The following is a 24,907-nucleotide window of genomic DNA, read 5'->3' as shown; positions in this document are numbered from 1 at the left end:
GCCCCACCCTTCGGGACTGGATGTTTTACTTGCTGCGTTACACGTTCGGCATTGTATACTCGGTGAGCACTATTTTATTTGACACTTTCCTTTGTCCCTTGTGGGCACACATCGGCTCCTCCCTGGACTCGTCCTGAGCCCCCGCCTCCTGTCACAGTCACGTTGGAGCATCTAGTGAAAGATGTGCCATGCACCCGATTTGTTTAAATAACGCGTATTGTCACTGCACCTGTATGCACAGTCCAGGAAATGCTTGCTTTGTCTTAGACAACAGTGGCTTTGTGCGTTCTCGCTTGGTTCACGGCTGTGCTGATTGGAAGACTCAGTGGTCACCCGGCGTGGCATTTCAATCCAAACGGCATAAGTGTGGTCTAATAATGTTACTAACACTAATTGCCACAGCGTCCGCCTCTCCTGTGAAACAATAGGCTGTGTCCCATTCAGCTATAATGGCTCTAATGCTTTTAGGCACTTTACACTCAAAACCCCCGTGGTCTCCCCACCAGCCTCGTTCCCATGATTAACCAGTGATATTCTGGTGCTGTTGTAGTAGTCTGCATGTCTTCTGATCTCGCAGAAATTGTATACATTCTCCCAGCTCAGTCCCATCCTTACAATTCGCTTGGAACCCTTAGTTATGCATCAAACTGTTTCGAGGTTAGAATTGTTACTTTCTCATGTCTGCAATCGTAGTTTTAATTTTTACTTGCTGTTTTTGATGTGGGCTATTTCATTTTTCCCTGGTGTTAAGATAAAGCGGGCCCGATATTGCAAGGTTGTAGTTAAAGTGCTGTCCTTTAAGCATGTTGTTTAACCGGTCGTGCACCTTCGTCCCATGGATGCTGTTGCGTTTTGCTGTGCATTTACTCATTCATGCTAAGCATTCCTTTTACCTTTACAGATTTCTTTCCGAAGAGGAAGAGGTCGGTGGACACCAAAGTGCCTTGTGAGCTCTTGCCCTCCTCGGGGCTCACAATTCCCGTCGAGCAGACCCTGCGCAAGAGGCTCCGGTTATCAAAGGGAAATACGGCGCAGTGAATTAACTTCACTAAAAGCATAGTGTGGGTCGAGTCACTGGTGAGGGTAAGGCTCTTTGATCTAAACATCATCTGGCGTGCGCATGCCGTCTGACAGTAAACATCATGGCACTACCTCTTATTTGGTAGATTCTCCATATTCCGCCCAAGGAGGACCCTTCTGTTTTGTAAAGTGCCGGTTCACAGTCAGAGTTTTGGGGAAATATGCAGCGGTGTGCACGACCTTGCATTTCAGAACATGGTACATAAACAAGCTTGTGGGCTGCTCAGATGGGTCTTTGTTGCGCACCTCATGTGTTGAGAGCGTCCGACCCGTCAGTTGGTCATGTAAGGCAGTTCTGGCTAGTGTGTGTCCTGACCTTTGTAACAAAGTGGTACAGGCCCTCTTGTGGAGGAAGAGGCTCTGCATAGTGAGAGGGACTTGATAATATGGAAAAATTATTGCATTACACTGGGCACATTTTAATCACCTCCATTCTGGCGGGGACAGCTGGATACTATTATGCGGGTGAGGTTGGGTGCAAATGCACATACGCACTTCTTTTTTGCGTGGTAGTGGTCAACGCCTGTAGGCCTGGTGGAAAGGGAGCTGAGGGAGGCATGGATGCGCTCTGTTTGGTTAACTTCATATTGTGCATCGCATTGTTTTAATGCACACGATCTGCCCTGGCTTTTCCTTATTCAGTCATTAACCCCTCCATTCATCCATCCACAGATTTGCACTAAACCTTGAATGGACTTTTGTGTCTGGTGACATTGGCTTGTCATAAACGGCTGAGGGGCTTTCCACAGAAGAAATCTAAAGGCAACTGAACCCCTCCGAATAGAAAGCAAGCAACTTGAATGCCCTTGATGTAGCAAAGCTGTGGCCGTACAGTCCACAGAGCAGTGTTAAAATGTATGACCGTGCAATGTTTTGTTTTATTCTAAGACTTGTAAATATGTGCGTACACTGACTGGAGTGCTGTCAAGTCATGCATATTTAAATATTTATTCAAACTTGTAAATAATCGCCCTAAACTGACTGGAGTGCGTGCGCAGGGCTTGCATATTTAAATATCGTGTAATCTTTGCTTGTGTTTCAAAGCAGGAGAATTGTATATTTGTACACTTATTTTTAAGATTATACTAACTTATGTAGCCATAGCGAAGCAAATGGCTTTAACTTAATCAAAGGCGAGACTTATTGCATTTTCAATGCTTGTTCATTGCAATGTCCGCCATCAGCAGACAAGTAAGTAGTGCTTCCTGTGTCGTCCGACCCCTTACAGTGTTGGGGGGGGGGGGTCATGGTGCAGGGTGTTGGTTCGCAACCTGCTGGGCCCGTGCCCTTCTAAGCCCCTCGACCAGTCTGGCCACATATTGTCACACGTTCTTGTAAAAAAAGTCAGCCACGCAGCTCTTGCCCTCTGACGGGGGCACAGTGTTTGCCCATTCTCCTTATCCAGGCCTTTTTCGGTCGGCAGACTGCACAAGTGTTTGAGTGCAACCTTGACCAGCCCAGGCTGTCAAAAACTCCAGTCGAGGCTTCTGCCATCCCCCATTCAAGAAAGAATAAGGCTGGCTGCACTTTACCTGGGAGACCACCCAGCCCAGCGTGAGGATACAGCCAGCCAGCAGCAACAATTTGGCAGCGAGCTGTGATAAATGTGCAGGGCACTGGCTGGTGACAGCTAAGTAAGTTCTACAGAGATCGGAAAACGATGGTAATTAATTTGGGTAATGTGTATCAATTACAACACTGAAATGCCAAACTAGTATTTGTTTACTACCAAATTAATTTATAACTTACAGATCAAACCATATGTGCAGGCCAATACTGAGATAAGAAATCTATATGGTATAGATTACCATCTGCATTTTATTTAATACTACTGAAAAATATTACAGGAAGGTATGGTACGGTAGGAAAGGGCGCAGGGCAACGTCACACATCTCAAAGTACCCCATGTCAGGGGTAACTGGTTGATTTAATCCAGGTACTTCACTGCATTTACTAAAACAAGATTCTAGTTTTGTACCATACATTGTCTTAATCCACTGCCAGTTATAAAGTGCCACTGAAGGTGTCGCCCATGAGACGTGAGTATCACTTATAGGTTACATGAAAACAGGAATGTCACTCATGAGCGTACTTAAAACTTGGTAGCTATGGAATGGGCCGCGCTGGTGAGGGTCGGGTGACTCTGGTCAGTGGTGATGGAGATAGTGTCACTCATTGTCACTGAAATGTCACTCATAATTACACTGAAATTATGAAAATGTCACTCATAGCAATCTGAAACCTTGGCAGCTAAGGTGGTGCTTTCTACATCCCTTGAATAGAGAACTTGAGGAGAATAATGTACACTGTGAAACCACAGCTAAGTTCTACACAATTTGAAGACTTAAACTTTTGGGAACAGATGTTAAATGAAAAGAAAAGAAAGAAATTTGAACTCAAAATCCACAGTAGGGTTTATTCTGAAGAAGAGGGCAGGACGAGGAAAGGCTCAGGAAGTGGAGAGAGGAAGTTCTAGAGAATGTTGGGGTCTATCCCCTGCTAGAAAACAAAGAGAAGGATAATGCAAAACCAAAGAAAGAGATGGAAACAGAGCGAGGAGGAAGATGCTTTCATAGATGAGCTCCTAAGCATAAGACCAGCCCCATATAAAGCGCCAATCAATACACAGCTTGCTATTGCCCTGGTGTTGACTAAAATGGAAACAGCAGCAGAACCCTGAACAGAGGCCCATTCACCTCCAAGTTATTCTGAAACTTCTGTTTTGCCAGTTGCCCAGACTACTAGGTACGTCGCAATAAGCACCTTGCCTTCAGCAAGTGCTCTGATCATTCCCCCTGCTGAAGCATCTATTAGTACTGTTGGACCAGGCCCTTTTTGCAGGGTTATTCCCAAACTGTTTGCACTCCTCCCCCTATTTTATTTCTGACCTGTTTTTGCTGGTTTTAGGACTCTGGACACTGTACTACTGCTGACCAGCCCTGAAGTACAAGTGATCCCTGTGTAAAATGTACTGGCAATTAGTTTATCCATGATTTTCATATTTGATTTACAAGTAAGTCTCTAGTAAAGTGTACCAGGTGCCAAGGGCATGTAAATCAAATGCTACTAGTGGGCCTGCAGCACTGATTATGCCACCCACATGAGTAGCCATGCAAACATGTCTCAGGGCTGCCTCTCCAGTGTCTGTGTGTGCAGTTTTATACTGCCATTTCGACCTGACAAGTGCACTCATTTGCCAGGTACAAACCTTCCTTTTTAGTACATGTAAGGCACCCCTAAGGTAGGCCCAAGGCAGCCCCATGGGCAGGGTGCAGTGTATTTAAAAGGTAGGACATGTACTGATGTGTTTTACATGTTAGGACATGTACTGATGTGTTTTACATGTCCTAATAGTGGAAAACTGCAAATTTTGTTTTTAGGTCGAGCCTGGGCAGCGCATGGGCTGCTCTGCGAGGCATGCTGTATTGGAGTATGGTTTTGAAGCCCCGCCCACTCTCCACCCATATTTTAGTTGGCTTGTGTCATTGTCATTCATAAACACTGGCTTCCAAGTTGCTATTAGGCTTGTTAGTCCCTCCTTGGTATCGCCTTGTCGTCTGCAACCTCCCATAAAGACTGGACCTTTTACTTGTCTTGTTACATGGTCTGCTTTCTCTTGGATGAGAGCACTATTTTGTTTATTGATTTGCCCCTATTCCACCCACTATCTCACAGTACGCGGCCCGCTTTTATTTTATTTACTAATGGTTGTCTGCTTTAACTATAGCAGCCACATTTCTTTCTTTCTTTATTTTATCAGCTCTGTCTGCTTTAAATATAGGAGCCACACTTACTGATTATTATTCTTTTTTTTGTTTGTTTACTAGCGCCCATGTGGCACTTTAACATTCATGGAGGCTGCACCCCTTTCTTTAGACAAGCTGCGTCTAAAGAAAGGTGCCCGCTGTGAGTAAGTGGCTCTATATATACTGGACCAAAGTAAGGTACAATGTGTATAGAGACCAAAAACCCCAGAGGTATAACAAAGGTTAAAATCAGAGCTGACCTTACTCTCAAAAGTAGTAGCTTGGTCAAGCAGTAGTGCAGTACCAGAGGACAGTGTAAAGCATTTGTTGTACACACTCAGTCAGCAAAAGGTTTCACACACTCAAGGATTGAACACCAGGCCAATTGTTTTTATATCAAAAGATATAGTTCTTTTATTTTTAGAACCAACAGGTATCAAAATATACTTTTCTCAATTATGAGTGATCTCAGGTAATTACTTTGCAGACAGGTAATAACTTTGTAAACACAACAGCTACAGGGGTTGCAGTAGGCAACACAATTCTAAACACAATTTAACCTTAAGCTCAATGGGTTTTTCTACAAAAATGCAGTTGATTACTTTGTAGATTACTTTTGTAATTACAGGACTGGATCCTAGATTCAGTCCTGGAGTCTAAGCTGAAAACAGTTTAGTAAAAACGTTTTGGTTATTGCAATGATTTTTAAGGAATATAAAGGTATTTTAAAAGTTCACACTTAGAAACTTTTCAGTGAAAATCTAGCAATGTTATCCAATGGGAGAAAATTCAGGTTACAGGTAAATTACGTTCTCGTTACTTTTGTAATCCAGTACTGGGCTCCTAGGTGCAGCACTGGGATCTTTACTTAATACAGGTAAGTAATTACGTTTCAGAAGTTGGTACGTTTTTTAAGGAATATTTCAAATTTTCAAAAGTAGACAGAAGAAATTTCACAAAAAAGCAGACAATGGATTCCTATGGAGAAAATTCAGGTTACTGGTAACCCCGGTTAGGATTACTTTTGCGGTACAGTACTGGGCTACAAGGTACAGTACTGGCTTCTCTCCTGATCACAGGTGAGTACTTCAGAATTCAGTATTCGGCTGATTTTATAGGAATATTTTAGAGTTTCAAAACTTCACACTTAAAAGATTTTTCGACCAGTCAATGTTATCCTATGGCAGAAAAGTGAGTTATCTGTTTCCAGGTGAGTCCTCGACTGGTGAAGTTAAGGTTCTGGGCATATACTTAGGGGTCCCCAGGGTCAGGTAGGTACAGTTGGTACACCCTCAACGGCACAGGGGCAGCCGGGTGCAAAGGTAGTTAGGTCCAATGTTATCCAATAGAGGGGGGGGGCCTTCGATTGGTGGCTGCAAGCAAGCAGGCCACGTGGCTGTGGGAGCTGAGCTCCTGGTCATTTACTCAGGGCAAGTGGGAAAGTAGAGCAGGGTAGTAGTTGCACTTCCAGCGGCACACGGGCGGCTGGGTGCAGGGTACTTTTGAGCCTTCGGGCATCCAAAGTTATTCAATAGAAATGGTGAAAAGAGAACAAAGGCTGCAGACTCAGAGACGGAGATTCTTCAGGTGCCACCACCACTTCGAGAGGTAAGTTGGGATCTTGGGGAAGAGGTGAGTACCCCAAAGGAGGACACAGGGGGCCCTAGGGCGCCGGGTGCAGGGGTGTCTGTGGGTGTTGGGAATCTTACTCTCGGCTGGTCGCTGTTGGTTGTGACCCGGGTTCTGAGGCTGCAGGCGTCGTCTGGGTCGTCGAGGAGGGTCTTTGGGCACTGGACTTCGGATCTCAGTCGCTAGGGGGACGTCCTCGTGGTCTTGGATCAATCGGGCACGGGCCAGGCTCGGCGGGTGCAGAGTGGGTTGGTCTTGTGCTTTCTGGCTAGCACCAGGGGAATCCTTGTTGAAGCAGAGCCGCTGCTTATGGGAGTCCTAGTCTTTAAGAGGGTCAAGGCAGGCAGGTCCTCCGGGTGTCCCAAGGTTGCTGTCCGCAGGACTCACCGGGATTAAGCAGGAGCATTGTCCAAGATCAACAGGCCGGTAGGGCTGGGGCCAAGTCAGTGGGTGTCGTCCTGTGGTTAGCCGCTGCACGGCGGGTCTTCTTGATCTTCTTTTTTCTTTTCTTATCGGGATCTGAGGAAGGAAGGTTCAGGGAGCCCCTAAATACTGAATTCAGGGGCGTTACAAGTAGGGAAAGGGCAGGGACCAATAGGTCCCTGTCCTGGGGTGGGTACACCCCCTAGTCTGCTCCTCTCCGATGGAAGGGGGCAGGAGCCTAGCTGTGATTGGGCAGGGCTTCCCATCCTTAAGATGGCCGGAGCCCGGGGTCGTGCTTCACCTCGCCTCTCCCATCTGAGGGTTGGGGTTGGCACAGGCTGGCACACCCCCCTTCCTGACGAAGGGTTTCCCGCCAGAGTGGGGGTCAGAACCGGTGGGGGCCAGTTGCTGGGTGCAGCAAATGTTCTGGGGAAGCTCACAGAGGTGGCAGGCCTTTGAAGCGTCCCCCTGCCCATCCTGGTGGAGGAGACCTAGCACCTCGCCCAGGATGTGCATTGTTGCAGGCCCAGGAGAGCGGAGGGCTCTCCAACCAGGGGCCCTGCAACATGTCTGCTGTGTGGCAGCCTCGGCAGCCTCTCAGTCCAGACATGGATTGTAGGTTAGGTTTCAGGGGGCATCTCTAAGATGCTGACTGGTGCATTTTACCATAAATCTCACACTGACATCAGTGCGGGTTTATTATTATTATTATTTGACATTTGTAGAGCGCATTGTAACCCTACGAACATTCTGGCGCTAAGAGATAAATCCGAAGAGACTATCAGCTGTGAGAAAAAAGAAGGCATACCAACATGAGACCTCTTACTACTGCCCCTAGGGGTTATACCCTAGGAAAGAGCCAGGTCTTGATTTCCTTACGGAACAGCAGCAGACTTTGTGTTCTCCTGATTTCTAGGGGGAGGCTATTCCAAAGTCGAGTTGCTGCCACGCTGAACGCTCTTCCTCCCAGGGTCACTTTCTTTACCCTAGGGATTCTAACAAGGTTAGTGGAGGAGGAGGGAAGGGTCCGGGTGGGCTCATACCACCGAAACTTGCCCTGGAGTGGCTTAGGACCCTGTCCATGCAGTGCTCTAAACACAATGCACAGGGACTTGAACAGGATCCTTTGAGGTACTGGGAGCCAATGTAGCTCCGCCAATGCTTGTGTTGTTGAAGATTGGCGAGTTCGGGAGAGTGCTAACTTAGCTGCTGCCGCCTGGATACTCTGCAATCTGGCAATCAGATAGCCCGACGATTCCAGTAGCAGGGTATTACAGTAGTCCAGGCGACTGAGGATGATACTCCTGACTACCGTTGTTCTTGTCTGTACAGATAGCAAAGGCAACAGCTTCCGAAGACCTCGTATTAAAGTAAAGCAACTTCCCACCAGTTTGTTAACGTGAGCCTCCAGATATATATTTTCATTGATACTGACCCCCAGATTATGCACCGTATTCACTGGTGTCACTGTGCCATCTGATGTTAGAGGCCAGAAGTCTACTGGCAGACTTCGGGTGATCCTCCTCACCTTGCACTGTGGGATCTCCGTCTTCCCACTGTTAAACTGGAGCGAGTTTCCCTTCAACAATTTCGCCATTTCATGCATACAAGCATGGAAGGTATCCAGTGAGTCCGCCTGAGCACCATCCAGGGATACCAAAAGCTACGTGTCGTCAGCGTAGTTAATCACGCTGATGTTATAAGCTTTGATGATTCCCAGCAAGGGTTGCATATAAGCATTGAACAAAATGGGACTGATAGACTATCCCTGCGGAACCCCATGTAAAACTATCACAAATTCAGATTGGTACGGAGGAAGTGCCACCGCCTGCCATCTGTCAGACAGATAGGATCGCAGCCAACTAAGCGCCACCCCTTTCACCCCAAAGGTTTCCTGCATTGAAAGCAGAATGTCATGGTTCACCGTATCGAAAGCGGCAGACAGGTCCAGCAAGATTAGGATTGCCGACTCGCACCTGTCTGCCCGCATTCGAAGGCTATCCAGCACCATCACTAAAGCTGATTCTGTCCCATGACCTGGTCTAAAGCCAAACTATTCCTCCTCCAGTATGTTATTTGTCTCCAAGAAGAGGGACAGGGTCCTACTGACCAGACGTTCCACGATCTTAATCGGGTAGGGCAGAAGGGAAATCGGACGGTAGTTCTTATGGCAGCAGAAGTCAAGGGTGGGTTTTTTCAAGAGTGGCGAAATAACAGCCTGCTTCCATTTAGACGGCATGATACCTGTGCTAAGGGATTGACCACATAGCTGTTATAGAATGGGAAAGATTTCTGGCCCGAATTCCTTCATTATCTTATGAGGCAGAGGATTCAATGGTGAACCAGAGGAAATTCCTAGGGACACTTGAATAAACTCCTCCTCCAAGGGAATTGGAAAATTATCTAAGGAGACCCCAGGAGCAGCTAACTCGACAGCACCTTCTCAATGTATGATTCTTGCCCCTTTATTTCGATCTAACAGGATGAGAGGAGGTAGATCTTCCATGTTTTCCACTATTTTATCTTGGAAGAAAAATGCCAATCCATTACACAACTCCTGGGAGGGTTTAATGGTGCTGTTAGTACAATCAGAATGGGTCGTGTCTTTCACTATCATGAAGATGTCCCTGGATTTATTGGAGCTTTTTAGTATGATAGATGCAAAGTGTTCTGCTTTAGCAATAGTTATTTCTTTTTTATATTTTGTCATTGTGAGCCTCCAGTTTATTCTATCTTTTTCCAGGTATTCCCTCCTCCACTGTCGCTAAGCCATTTTACATGAGAGCTTGAGGTTTCTCAAGCTCTCTGTGTACCATGGTGCTGACGGACTTCCTCTTTTCCTAATGATTTTCAATGGAGCTAGCTGGTCAAGTTTCCTGGTTAAGTGTTCATAGAAGGTGCTGTAATTCTCTGTAACCTGTCTCTCAGGGTTAAACAGAGTCTCTGTATGAAACAGGGACTCACCTGCTTTTGCCTTTCTCAAAAGCCCTTTCCAGTCTCGGCTGAGAAAAGTCTTGACTTGTCTGACTACAGACCTCATATTATTCAGGGTTTGAACACTAAAGGTAATTAGGTGAAGGTCCGTCCACCCTACCGGTAGGATTTCCCCCATGACAATAAGGTCTTCCTCTGCAAAGATCAGATCTAAGATATGGCCTTCTCTGTGTGTCGGTTTGGTCACCTATTGCTTCAGGCTCAAATTAGCACAGTACTGAGTGATGTTATAAAAAGCTGTATCCATTCTTCCATTGGCTCACAGATAAAATAGCCCAGGACTATTAATCTGGTGTGTGTAAGTGCCATGTTATTAATTACACCGATCAGTTCCTCCTGTTGCTGTGCATTGATAACCCCCGGCGGTCTATAGCAGATCATGCCCGATAAGGAATGTCCTGACTCATCCTTAATCGAGAAGCCTAGAAACTCCGCACAGGAGATTTCGTCTATGTCCAGCATGATGATATTCAGCTCTTCCTTGAAAATAATTACTGTTCCGCCTCCCCGTCCCCTGGATCTAGGTTTGTGCTGGACCTTATATCCCACTGGGCAAGCTGGTTCCAGCTCTAGCTCCATCCCTGCCACAGTCCATGTTTCTGTCAGAAACTGGACATCCAAGTTGTTAGTCTCTATCAATAACTGTATCTCGGATCAGTGCCTGGGAAGAGATCTAACATTGAGCAAGCCGCACCTTAGGCCATCCTTTCTCCATAATTCGGGTACCGACTCAGAAATATTCAGGCAGGATATGATTTCGCTGACCCCCCCTGTGTGTCAGCCATGTCGTGCTGTCTAGCGGCATATGATTTAGCAAGCCATCCGATGACAGTGATTTGCTATAGAGAGAGGTGATATAAGGCAAAGGGGACAAACATTTTAGGCAGGGCCCTGCATCCACCTTAGATTGAATATTCGGCGGAACTCGTGGGCAGGTTGCCTTTCCCTTCAGTGGATCAAGCCTCATAAGATTATCTCTAGTATAACTAATAGTGCCCAGTTTATCTGGGGGAAAGGGGCCAGGGGGATTGGCCCTGAGCCCGGTACAAGCGCAGACGGGCGCAGACGGGCTTGCCTTTGGCGCGCCCACTGCGCGCGTACGCTTGGCGTCCGGCTTGTCATCTGACTTTTATGTGAATTCCCCCCAGAAGTGACGCTGGCAAAAGGGGAGGAGCTATGTCCCTCCACTCAAATGGCCCACAAAGACCGCAGTGGAGTGAGGATGCGTGCGAGTGGTGACAGGTGCAGATTAAAAGATTCCTCAGCAGGATTGTGCACAAATATTAAAACAACAGCTTCCTTACTCTCAATGCGCGAAACTCTCTTGTTGCGCCCGGTGAATCGTTGGCAGGGTATGCTCAGACGTGAGTCCCTTGCTCACTCTGCCACTGGATTCAAGATAGCCAGGCTGATGAGAGTTATGCACCCGAAACCTGTCCCAGGATGCTTGTTTCCGGTCCAGGGAAGACATGGCTTGGCAGTTTGGGCTGGACTGTTCCCATGAGGCACAGGGTCAGACTGATTTGCATATGGCCATGTCTGAACTGGGCTGGTGGAGTGAGCTAAAGAATGGTGATAGATTAAACCCAAATCAGTTGATTGGGGGGGGAGTGTTTGATTTGCTCAAACGCTCCGTCCATCATCCCCTTAGGTGTCGCTTTGTTTGCACTAAGTTCGCAGGTTATGCTCAGAAGTGAGTCCCTCGCTCACTCTGCCACTGGATTCAAGATAGCCTGGCTGATGAGGGTTATGAACCCAGAACCGGTCCCAGGATGCTTGTTTCCGGTCCAGGGAAGACATGGCTTCGCAGTTTCGGCTGGACTGTTCCCATGAGGCACAGGATCAGACTGATTTGCATATGGCGATTTCTGAACTGGGGTGGTGGAGTGAGCTAAAGAATGGTGATGGATTAAACCCAGATCAGTTGACTGGGGTGAGTGTTTGATATGCGCAAACGCTCCGTCCATCACCCCCTTTGGCATCACTTTGTTCGCCCTAAGTTGGCAGGGTATCCTCAGACGTGAGTTCCTTGCTCACTCTGCCACTGGATTCAAGATAGCCTGGCTGATGAGAGTTATGAACCCGAAACCGGTCCCAGGATGCTTGTTTCCGGTCCAGGAAAGACATGGCTTGGAAGTTTGGGCTGGACTGTTCCCATGAGGCACAGGGTCAGACTGATATGCATATGGCCATGTCTGAACTGGTTGTGGTGGAGTGAGCTAAAGAATGGTGATGGATTAAACCCAGATTAGTTGACTGGGGATGAGTGTTTGATTTGCTCAAACGCTCCGTCCATCATCCCCTTTGGTATTGCTTTGTTCGCCCTAAGTTGGCAGGGTATCCTCAGACGTGAGTCCCTTGCTCACTCTGCCACTGGATTCAAGATAGCCTGGCTGATGAGGGTTATTAACCCGAAACCGGTCCCAGGATGCTTGTTTCCGGTCCAGGGAAGACATGGCTTGGCAGTTCGGGCTGGACTGTTCCCATCAGGCACAGGGTCAGACTGATTTGCATATGGCCATGTCTGAACTGGGGTGGTGGAGTGAGCTAAAGAATGGTGATGGATTAAACCCAGATCAGTTGACTGGGGGTAAGTGTTTGATTTGCTCAAATGCTCCGTCCATCATCTCCTTTGGTATCGCTTTGTGTACAGAAAGCGGCACGACCTTTATGAATGTGAAAGCGCCACATGGGCCCTAGTAAACAAAAAAATATTTGAAATGCAATAGGTCTCATATTTGCAAGAGTTTGAGCTATTGGCAATGCAATAGCTCAAACTTTCTCAAATGCGAGAGCTATTTGATTGCAAATGCTTGTTCACTATTGCAAGGACTATCTCTCCCATAGGGTAACATGGAGATTACTTTGAAATATCTTTTAAGTCTAATTTCCCATTGGGATAGAGATTTGGAGTTTGGGATCTCTGAACTAACAATTTAAAAATACATCTTATGGTGAGGTTGGATTTTAAATTGCATGTTTTAAAATGCCAATTTTAGAAAATGTTATAGCAAAGAAGGTGTTGACCTGATGCTGCTGGACTGGTAACAAAAAAGTATTTCCAAGCTGTCACATTCAAAAGCTACTACTACTAGGCGCATTCACTTTTCCCAGTGTGTTACAGCATCATCAACATTTTATATAACCTGACTGTGAAAGATTGTCGAGCTGCTGCTTTTCCTTCTCAAATCAAGACTGTTTTTTGAATATAGAATGGTTTTATTGTACACAATCACTGTTGTCTATTGTTGTTTGCAATTTTTTTGTTTATTTTTTAAACCACAGTGTTGATTGATGTTTTCTTGTTTATGAACGTTTTGTAACATGCATTTCCATAATGTGTACTAATTTATACGTATCCACTTTTTCCTGACGAAAATTTTAATGTGGATTTATGTCTCCCCCCCAAAAAAAAGGGAATGGCACAGCAAATAAATGCTTTAAGTCCAGCCTAATTGAGTTAATGGGCTGCAGTCTGTTTAAATACTCTAACAGTATTTGAATGTGACGGCTTGGACACACTTTTTTGTGCAATTTTAGAAAGTGGGCATTTTCTTGCTTTACCTTTCTGTGCCTCTGCCTGTCTGTAGAATACACGTCTGGGTTGGCTGACTTTTGTGCTCTTGTGCCATCCCTCTAGACATATTTACAACAAGGGGTGGTGAGGGACAGAGTCTCTGAATTAAGTAGAAAGCTCTCACCCAGTCAAGAGATCAGGGCTAGATCCAACACCGTTTTTTAGCTCACTGCACCATCCCAGTTTCAGAACCTGGCTGTATGCAAATTAGTCTGTTCCTGTCCCAGTGCATGATGGGAACAGGGCAAACCAAACTACAAAAGCCAATTCTTACACTGGGAAGGAAACAAGCTCCCGGGGACCGGTTTCTGGCATTACAGCCGTCTTCGGCCCGGTTTGCTTGAATCCTGATGGTGCAATGAGCAAGGGTCTCACATCTGAGAATACCCTTCCACGCTTAGGGTGGACAAAAATATTTACAACAAGGGGTGGTGAGGGACAGAGTCTCTGAATTAAGTAGAGAGCTCTCACTGAGTCAAGAGATCAGGGCTAGATCCAACACCGTTTTTTAGCTCACTGCACCATCCCAGTTTCAGAACCTGGCTGTATGCAAATTAGTCTGTTCCTGTCCCAGTGCATGATGGGAACAGGGCAAACCAAACTACAAAAGCCAATTCTTACACTGGGAAGGAAACAAGCTCCCGGGGACCGGTTTCTGGCATTACAGCCGTCTTCGGCCCGGTTTGCTTGAATCCTGATGGTGCAATGAGCAATGGTAAAGAATTGGCTTGGTAGTTTAGTCTGCCCTGTTCCCATGATGCACTGGGCCAGGGACAGACTGATTTGCATATAGCCAGGTTCTGAGCTGGGATGGGGCAGTGAGATAAATAACGGTGATGGATCAAGCCCTGATCTTTGGACTGGGTAAGAGTGGTCTGCTCAATTCAGACACTCTGTTCATCACCACCCCCTTTTGTAAATCGATTTTGGCCACTATAGGTGTGGCAGGGTATACTCAGACATGAGTCCCTTTCTCACTGCTCCATCAGGATTCAAGCAAGCCGGGCCGAAGAGGCTGAAATGCCAGAAACCGGTCCCCGGTAGCTTGGCTCCTTTCTGGTAAAGAATTGGCTTGGTAGTTTAGTCTGCCCTGTTCCCATGATGCACTGGGCCAGGGACAGACTGATTTGCATATAGCCAGGTTCTGAGCTGGGATGGGGCAGTGAGATAAATAACGGTGATGGATCAAGCCCTGATCTTTGGACTGGGTAAGAGTGGTCTGCTCAATTCAGACACTCTGTTCATCACCACCCCCTTTTGTAAATCGATTTTGGCCACTATAGGTGTGGCAGGGTATACTCAGACATGAGTCCCTTTCTCACTGCTCCATCAGGATTCAAGCAAGCCGGGCCGAAGAGGCTGAAATGCCAGAAACCGGTCCCCGGTAGCTTGGCTCCTTTCTGGTAAAGAATTGGCTTGGTAGTTTAGTCTGCCCTGTTCCCATGATGCACTGGGCCAGGGACAGACTGATTTGCATATAGCCAGGTTCTGAGCTGGGATGGGGCAGTGAGATAAATAACGGTGATGGATCAAGCCCTGATCTTTGGACTGGGTAAGAGTGGTCTGCTCAATTCAGACACTCTGTTCATCACCACCCCCTTTTGTAAATCGATTTTGGCCACTATAGGTGTGGCAGGGTATACTCAGACATGAGTCCCTTTCTCACTGCTCCATCAGGATTCAAGCAAGCCGGGCCGAAGAGGCTGAAATGCCAGAAACCGGTCCCCGGTAGCTTGGCTCCTTTCTGGTAAAGAATTGGCTTGGTAGTTTAGTCTGCCCTGTTCCCATGATGCACTGGGCCAGGGACAGACTGATTTGCATATAGCCAGGTTCTGAGCTGGGATGGGGCAGTGAGATAAATAACGGTGATGGATCAAGCCCTGATCTTTGGACTGGGTAAGAGTGGTCTGCTCAATTCAGACACTCTGTTCATCACCACCCCCTTTTGTAAATCGATTTTGGCCACTATAGGTGTGGCAGGGTATACTCAGACATGAGTCCCTTTCTCACTGCTCCATCAGGATTCAAGCAAGCCGGGCCGAAGAGGCTGAAATGCCAGAAACCGGTCCCCGGTAGCTTGGCTCCTTTCTGGTAAAGAATTGGCTTGGTAGTTTAGTCTGCCCTGTTCCCATGATGCACTGGGCCAGGGACAGACTGATTTGCATATAGCCAGGTTCTGAGCTGGGATGGGGCAGTGAGATAAATAACGGTGATGGATCAAGCCCTGATCTTTGGACCGGGTAAGAGTGGTCTGCTCAATTCAGACACTCTGTTCATCACCACCCCCTTTTGTAAATCGATCCCTCTAGACAATCACACAAAGGGAGCTGAGGTGTACCTTCCATATCTTGTAAAAGCAAAAGGAACAAATGATGGACGGAATGCTGAACAATTCAAACATTCACCCCCAAACACAAAGATCTGGTTTTAAGCCATTGTTCTTTTGCTCACCATGCCACCCAGTTTGGACCCAGCCATATGCAAATCAGTCTTTACCCTGTTTCTCATGGGAACAGTCCAGCTCGAACTGCCAAAGCCAGGTCCTCCCTGAATTGGAAACAAGCATCCTGGGACCGGTTTCGGGGCATCATCCCTCATCAGCCAGGCTAGCTATAATCCAGTTGTGCAGTGAGCACAGGACCCACATCTGGGCATACCCTTCCTACTTAGGGTAGCAAAAGCAAAAGGAAACAATTGATGGACGGACTGCTGAACAATGCAAACATTTACCCGCAGTCACAAAGATCTTGCATATCCTGATGGCCCATCACCAGGATGATGGGCCTTCCTGAGGTAGAGTGGTGGGAGGAGTTGTCACTGACACCTGAATATGACTGTGCCTGTTCTCACACAAAGCTGTCACCACCCCCTTACAGTGTGTCTGGAGCCAGGTCAGGAAAAGGCAGGGTCTTGGGCACTACAAAGAGTTTCCCTTGAAGTTTGCCTGATTCTAAGGCACAAAGGGGTAGGGGTCCCCAAAATCAAAACACATCTGTACTGAGGACATTTTGCCAGTAAGAAAGCTGGATGCTGTAGGAGGGGCTGCCACTCCATCTGTTGCTTTGGTGTGCTGGCCTGCTGCTGGCTGCTTCTGTCCTGGTAGTGAAAGGACTGGACTTGGCTTTCTGTATTCTACCTCTAGGGTTCTTCAGGGGCTTGAGTTGAGCTTGCCTCCTGTTAAGAAGTCTCAGGGCCATCAAACACTTCACCTGCTAGTGTCTGGGCTCTTCTGCTGAGAGTCCTGACTTGCCGAGTGGTGCTAAATCCAGTTCCTGGGCCCTTGGAAGTGTAACCTGGTGAGCTTAAGAAGAACATCCATGTATCAACTCCCAGCACCTGTTTTATCAACGCATTGCTGCAAAAGTTTGATGCATTGCCGCTGCCTTCCACAAAGAATGGTTCCCGCTTGACGCATCGACCACGACTTTCACCGCAGGCCCCAGCTCACAGGCGCAGTACATCAGAAGAATCACCGCAGCGTGAGTCTCAAGCTCCGTGTCGCCAACGTCCATGACACCCGCTTTGACTCCGACGTATCGCCTGCTTCAGGGCTGAGGAATTGAGTCAGTGCCTGCTTCGTGGCTCTGGAATCGCTGCAGCGCCTGCATTGCTGCTGTTGCATTGACGCACCGCATCTGGATTTTCGATGCATCATCCCTGAGCGCAAATTCTTCATTGGCACCTCAACTCAGTAAGGAACCAAGGCCGCGTCTGGAAAACAACGCATCATCTGCCCTGCCAGTAAGGAACCAATGCATCACTTCCCCTACCGAGCAGTAAGGAACCAACGCATCATATCCCCTAACTAGTAGTTAGGAACCAATGCATCACCTCCCCTCCCAGTAAGGAACTGCATCTAAGGTGCTTGTGCTAAAACGAATGCATCCATTGATTTCTATGAACTAAACTTGTTTTATCTTTTCAAATTTATATTTTGACTTGTGTATGTTGTATTTTTGTTGTTGTGGTCTTGTTTTATTCAGATAAATATTGGCTATGTTTTTTAAATGATTTGGACTCCTTTTGTCATGTTTTCACTGTATTACAGTGTGATGTGTGTATAAATACTTTACACATTGCCTCTGAGTTAAGCCTGACTGCTCGTGCCAACCTACCACGGAGGTAAGAAGGGGTTATCTTAGCTGTGTGACTCCCTGACCTTCACTAGAGTGAGGGTCTCTGCTTGGGCAGGGTGCACACTACTACTAACTAGAGACCCCTTTTCTAACAAGTACCTTCCCAATTTGAGTGATCCCAAGATTACCCCAGGACTCAGCACTAAGGCCAAGAGGGACAGCATTAGTTCCTCTACAAGGGGAGAACCTAGTCAGTGGTGAGGCGGGGAGCCAAACTGCTTGCACTGACCTATCAGGTAATTTGCAAGGTGCAGGGCAGACCTCACAGCGAATAAATCTTGCACAGCTGAAAACGGAGTTTGAATAAATGGTGACGGAAAATGTGGGGATGGACTTTCTAAGACATTACGGGGAGAACAAGCTGCTTTACCTGAGCATGGAAGTTGCAAGAGTGGTGCATACATGGATGAAGAAGGTGGAGAATGAATGCGGAATTGACATAACTCAGCTAAAGAAGTTGTAGAAGAATGCTAGGATGGCAATGACTGAGGAGGAGTTACAGTTGTTAAAGTTGAGAGGGTTGAAGACTCATGTGAGGAAACTGACTGAAAACATCAGGGAATGGAGAGAGATCCAAAAATGTAGGGAGTTGTGGTTGAAGAAAGAGAAAGTCAAGGTAAAGCAAAGGGGGAAGGGTTAAAGGAGGAAGAGTGGTTAAAGGGGGCGGGGGGGGGAACAGTAAAGGAGTTTCCCTTGCATGAAGTACAGGTAGGTGACTATGTACATGTCCTGTGGTCCCTATCCGACCTTTTCCATTTCACAAATACTCTTCCAAAGCAGAGAGAGAATCCCAATAAATAGTTCACACAGATGGAACGGATTGTGACTATTGCCAAGGTTTTGTGGGAAGACTTGGGTATGTTGCTTGAGGTGGCAGTGCCTAAGGATCGGTGGACAAAGTGTAAGAGGGCAGTCCATTGGCCAACACAAGAACCACATCAGGTGGCTAGGACAAATGCCCTTTCGCCCATTTTTTTTTCAAAGAACTTTATTTATCATTTTGTAACACAAAAACAGTGAAGCCAGTTACTGTAATTGCGATAAATTAAACATTCACTTAAGGTACAGTTAATTACACTGAGACGAAAGGAAGGAAATTCCATAGCAGAGAGACAAAGGTCAAAAGACATACAGCAGATATCATACATATCACACAGAGGGAAGAAGGGAGGCTCATTGGTATTTGTACATTGATGCAAGCCGGCTACATGGCGACATATCACGCGGTCTCACAATTAAACTGAGGAGGAGTTGCTGGCAGCATCCATCACCAACAACAAATAGCTCTGCAGAGGTTCTCATATATCCTTGGACTTAGATGTAATGGGTTGAAGGGTAGCATAGAGCCAGGGCCGGACTGGCCATAGCGGGCACCGGGCATTTCCCCAGTGGGCCGCTAGTTGTGGGGGCCGATTTTGGGCCCCTGGGGGCTGTTTTTGTTACAGTACCATTTTTGCAGCAATGCTGCAAAATCGGCCCTGTAACAAAAACAGGCCAAACCGGCCCTAGCAAACAGCTCAGCCGCTCCCAGGGGGGCCGGCTGAGCTCTTTGCCAGGGCCAGTTTGGGTTCCCTGTCCGGCCCTACTTAGAGCTCGGACGTAGTGTCACAATAAGACTGCTCTTTTAGCCTGGCCGCCACAGTAGGGAAGGTGCATGCGCCCCAATGTAACAAAATCTGTCTCTTGGCCAAAAACAGGGCTATAGCAGTAAAGCGATGTACCCCCAGTGGTAAAGGTTTGAAGTATTTCTTTGAAAAGTTTTATATAGCGCTGGCTAGACCCGGAGATATCAGAGCGCTTTACATGAGGATAATGGTTACAAAAGAACAGTGTAACATAGTTACAGTAGTTTCTAGAGCATAACATCGCATAAAGAAAGACAGTGTTAAATAAATAACATCCGTTGATAGCGCAAAAAAACCATAGAGGACAAGTCCTAAGAAGCACAGATGGTAGAAGGGGAAAAGCCAGGGGGTAGGAATACGTATCGAGTCAAGGAAGACCGGTCATGGCGAAGAGAACATCCGTGGATATCAACAAAGTTAGAGTAAGTAAGTCGATCAAGACTGGAGGCTCAGAGGGGGTCAACAAAGGGCGAATGTTCAATCTGGCGGTAAAGGGTGCTGACCTGTGGCAAGAAACAATCAGGGGGACGTTCGGATCCGCAAAATGGAGGAAGCACGTACCCCAACAATGCTAACAGGGGATCAGGGGATCAGGTGAGAGTCACAGTTCAATCATGAGTGACACAGTTGAGCAAGCATTCACAATGCAATGGTCTCGGCATTCTTAAAGTTAGAACTGTTGGCATTGCTCATGACATTATTTTTATTTTTGTTTTTATTTTTAAAACATAAATAAATGGCATTGTCATTTACAATGCCAATAGCTTAATCGCTCGCAAATGCGAGACCTATTGCATTTGCACCCACACAGAGCCGCACACACAAAGCCACCCACACACACATACAGAGCCACCTGTTAGAAATTAGATCTCTGGCTGGCTAAGGCTCGCGCCAAAGTCAGTCATAGACCACCACTCTAAGTCAGGGCAAGGGAGTTACACGCCAAGATAACCCCTGCTCACCCCCTTGGTAACGTGACATGAGCAGTAAGGCTAAACTCAGAGGCTATGTAGGTTAAGTGTTTGCGCGCGCACCAAGCAACAACACCCAAGCCCCACCACAAAGGAAACTCCACACAAGGGTTATATATAAAAATAGCCTTTGTATTATACCAAAACACATTAGATAAAAACACACACTTTACAATGTGCCAACAGGCACGGGCAGAATTTACAGGAGATATGTACAAGACATGGCCACCTGGACCACTGTCAGGAATAGGCACTTTTAGAACTTAGCACTTAGAACATAGAATATAAATCACTGTAGCACAAAATAGAAAACAGAGCACACAACCAATAATTACTGGTAATAGGTAAGAACCACCTACGTAACCCTAACCACCTTAGGAGAAAATTACGCAGGGAACCTGGACTTCACTAGCAACACCTGTACTAGGAAGAAGAACCACCTAAGTATCACCATATATTTAGGGGTATAAGCAAGAACACATTACACATGATGCATCATAACATTCAGAGGTGTAGGACAAGGCACATGACGCATCAAAATACATTCAGAGGTGCAGGAAAGGAAAACACATGATGCCTAAAAACATTCAGAGGTGTAAGAAGAACAATTGCGCAGAAATCACATTGTCAAGGAAGTCACAGGTTGCGCAAGGTGCACGTAGGCACAACACTAGAACTGTCCCTCAGGCCAACTGGCCTCTCAGGGGCTCAAATGCCCTTAGTCCAAAATGTCAGGGCAGGCTGCGCTGGCAGCCAAGAACAAACATAAACGTGGCAGCTGCCCACTAAGTGCTGGGCAGCTGTGGAGACAAGATATGGCCAACACGGTGGAGGCTCTGGCCACCAAAGCATTTGTGAGCCTTGTGGCTCTAGAACAACTGGGGGGGGCGAGTGGGAGCGGCTCGCTGACTGCTGGAGCCACTCTACCACACAAGGAACAATGCCCAATGCCCCCGATTATGTTGGGGTCCCTCACAGGGGACTCGAGGACAACTGGGGCGATGGGAAGCCTCTCAGGCTCTAAAACAAATATGCCCCCACGAGCCTCGTGGGCTCTCAAAATCAATGCGGTGCCGTGAGCCTCTCGGGGCTCGATACTTAAGGAATGCCGCCTGAGTCTCTCGGGCTCTACACAAACAGATGGCCCCGCCTTGAGCCTCACTGGGCTCGGAAGCTAACAAATGCCCCTTTAGCTGGAGTCCCTTGTGGACTCGGGGTCAAGGGGGCCGGTGGAGTCCCTCCCTGGGGGACTCGAAATTATGGAAGGGCCTCGCACTGGAGGTGCGGGGCGGGCACCGGCAATATGCCCCCACGCCCCCTCTCCTTGGAAACACTCACCGCGTCTCGTCTCCGGCTCTGCTCCGGAGTGCGGGGCGGCTCCTGGGTGCTTCCGACTCCTCCTCTCGGCGGCGGTAGGGGAAGCCGTCTCTCCACACGCAGGAGTGCGGGGTAGGCTCCCGCAGCTCCTGCTTCCGGGTCCATGTCCCGTTGTCCTGCCTCCGGCCAGCCTGACTTCTGGCCGGGCGGCGGTGGAGATTCCTTCTTTCTTTGGACACGGGATGGGCTCCCGTGATGCAGTGATCTCGCGGGGCAATGCCGATGGGCACCGACAGTGGACCGTAAGCGCTCCCCAGCAATAGTGAAAAAAAAGCGCTCCCAAGCGCTAGCAGAGATGACCGCGCTCCCAGGCGCTAGTAGGAAATATAGCGCTCCCAAGCGCTAGTAGACAATACAGCGCTCCCAGGCACTAGAAGGGCACAAGGTAAAGCGCTCTCAAGCGCTATAAGTAAAATAAAGCGCTCCCAGGTGCTATAAGCAAAACAAAGCGCTCCCAAGCGCTAGAGGCAAGGTCCAGATCCAGCAAAGTTCTTTTAGGTAGGCAGGGGGGGGGGCAAGGCTGGGCCCAGAGCCAGCTCACTGGGCCTCCAGGCAGGGAGGTAGTCCAAGTGGCGGTCCTCCTGGTGCCCACCAGCAGCAGCAGCCCCCCTCAGATATGATCCTGGAAGAGAACAGCTTGTAAGGGGACACAGCCACTTTTCATATACAGTATTCCTTTGTCTGGCTTCAGGGTGAGGGGAAAAACCAGTCGCAGCTGGTTTGTGAGCACTCTTGATGTGCTCAGCCCCTCACTCTATTCACTGGCAGGGCTAGGGACATTAGACGCACCACAGGGGGCGGAGCCAGCATTGTGTGGGGAAAGCCCAGCTCTATTCAGGACACAGGTGCACTCCTCCCTAGCCATCAGCATGCTAATCTCCACACTCACCACCGAGGCAGACCCATCCAGACTCCTGGAGCCAGGCTCACCAGCCAGCTCCAGCCAATCACACGCCAGCACCCTTACTGCACACGCACACCAATGTCTAGAAGTGGCACTTCCATACTAGACACATTCACGCCACAAACATCATTGCGCAGCATTCAATCACACGAGTCCCCACATACCAACCAAACTCGTGCCTGCACACCTCACGCATCAGGAACTACCAGGGACACAGACATTCCCCATGCATTCCTATGGGAGGGAAGGCCAACCTTACTCCACGCACTCAGAGTGCGCACACACTTTCCACTGGGACACAGTGAAAGTGCACAGAAACCAAAAATCACTACCACCAATTCACATTCAAAAAGCAAAAGTTTAGGGGTGAACCTGCCAGAAGGGCCAATCCAACACCACCCACACAGAGCCACCCACATAGAGCCACCCACATAGAGCCACCCACACAGAGCCACCCACACAGAGCCACCCACACAGAGCCACCCACACACAAAGAGCCACCCACACACACAAACAGAGCTACCCACACTCACACAGAGCCACCCACACAGAGCCACCCACACACACACAGAGCCACCCACACACACACAGAGCCACCCACAAAAAAAGCTACCCACACAGAGCCACACACACACAGACACACAGAGCCCAACACACAGAGCCCAACACACAGAGCCCAATACACAGAGCCACGCACACAGAGCCACACACATACAGAGCCACACACATACAGAGCCACACACACAGAGCCACACAGACAGAGCCACACACACACACACACACACACACAGCCACACACACACACACAGACAGAGAAACACACAGAGCTACACACACACACAGAGCCACACACACAGAGCCACACACACACACACAGAGCCACACACACAGAGCCACACACACACACAGAGCCACACAGAGCCAGACACACACAGAGCCACACACACACACAGAGCCACACACAGGGAACAGATGCCAGAAAAAACGCTCACAACTAGGGAACAGGGGGCAGGAAAGCAAACACAACGAGGGGGCAGGAGAGCAAGCACAACGAGGGGGCAGGAGAGCAAGCACAACGAGGGAGCAGGAGAGTAAGCACAACAAGGGGGCAGGAGAGCAAGCACAACGAGGGGGCAGGAGAGCAAACAAAACCAACGAGGGGGCAGGAGAGCAAGAACAACCAACGCGGGGGCAGGAAAGCAAGCACAACCAACTACGGTGCAGGAGAGCAAGCACAAAGAACAAGGGGGCAGGAGAGCAAGCACAAAGAACGAGGGGGCAGGAGAGCAAGCACAAAGAACGAGGAGCAGGAGAGCAAACACAAAGAACGAGGGGGCAGGAGAGAAAGTATACTAACCCTCCGTCTGCAGTGGTTCCCCTTCAACTGCACTGGCTCTCCCCTCCATTTGCAATGATCCGCGCCAACTTGTCTGCGTTGGTGCACTCAAACTTCACTTCTAAGCGAGAGCAGGATGGAAGAGGGCTGCGGGCAGAGGGAAGGGGAGGCGAGAGCGGGACGCAAGCACAACGAGGTGGCCGGAAAGCAAGCACAACAAGGGGCCGGGAAAGCAAGCACAACGAGGGGGAAGGAAAGCAAGCACAACGAGAGGGCCGGAAAGCAAGCACAACGAGGGGGCCGGAAAGCAAGCCCAACGAGGGGGCCGGAAAGCAAGCACAACGAGGGGGCAGGAAAGCAAGCACAACGAGGGAGCATACACTAGAAAAACAATTACAACGAGGGAACAGAGGCAAGAAGAGGCAAGAAAACGGGCACAATCAGGGAACAGAGGCAAGAAAAGTGCTGCAAGGATGCCAATGTACTGTGTAGCAGGGTACATTCGATACAGTAACGTGTTTTGCACAAGGCAAGTGAAACACATCTCATCAAAGTGAGCTGTGTACAGAAACCGCGGGGACAGGACTCGTGTGGCGAGGCTATTCACGATAGCTAACAACGAGGGGCTCCTCTCTGAGAGGGCACTATGCTCCGCTGGGGTCCCACCTGCTGGGCTAGTGACGCAAGGCTATTCTTTCTTAACTCTCTCCTCCCTGGGAGGTATTCACTCTCATGGTCTGTTCTCTGTGGGAGGTTGAGTGACTGACGGGACGCTCTGAGGAGTGCTCGGCCACAGACCCTATACATGGGTGCAAGCCCCATTAACACCCATTTTCATTTTTCTAGTCAATCTGTAAAACTTTGGTTGAAGGAAACGGCAGTGTTTAATAACACAGGGTCAAACTCTAGAATGTGGTTATAGGTATAATAACATATATAGCACTGTACGAAAGGGGAGGGCATTGAATCAAGTGACGGCTAAAGTTGGGAAGAGTAACAGCAAAGGTTACAAGTGTGAGTGGCCAACACGTCGAGATGCTGGATTTAGGTCACCATTTAGAGGAGATGAGTATGTTTGCCGCTAGGGTCTTAAGACACACACTTCAATA

General features: G+C 48.2%; 1 protein-coding gene across 1 annotated transcript in view; it reads right to left on the bottom strand.

Moving 5' to 3' along the window:
- Nucleotides 1-1,155: 1,155 nt before the first annotated feature.
- Nucleotides 1,156-24,907, bottom strand: part of LOC147730894 (uncharacterized) — a 50,248-nt gene continuing 26,496 nt past the window's right edge. The window contains exon 4 of the mRNA XM_086954124.1: nt 1,156-1,457. Coding sequence (XP_086810250.1) covers nt 1,156-1,457 — 302 coding nt within the window. The remainder of the gene's footprint in view (nt 1,458-24,907) is intronic.

This window comes from Lissotriton vulgaris, chromosome 2_1 (genome assembly GCF_964263255.1).
Source record: "Lissotriton vulgaris chromosome 2_1, aLisVul1.2, whole genome shotgun sequence".
NCBI classification, from domain to species: Eukaryota; Metazoa; Chordata; class Amphibia; order Caudata; family Salamandridae; genus Lissotriton; species Lissotriton vulgaris.
Note: the sequence above shows the minus strand (reverse complement) of the source record. Positions and strands in the feature narration are given on the sequence as shown.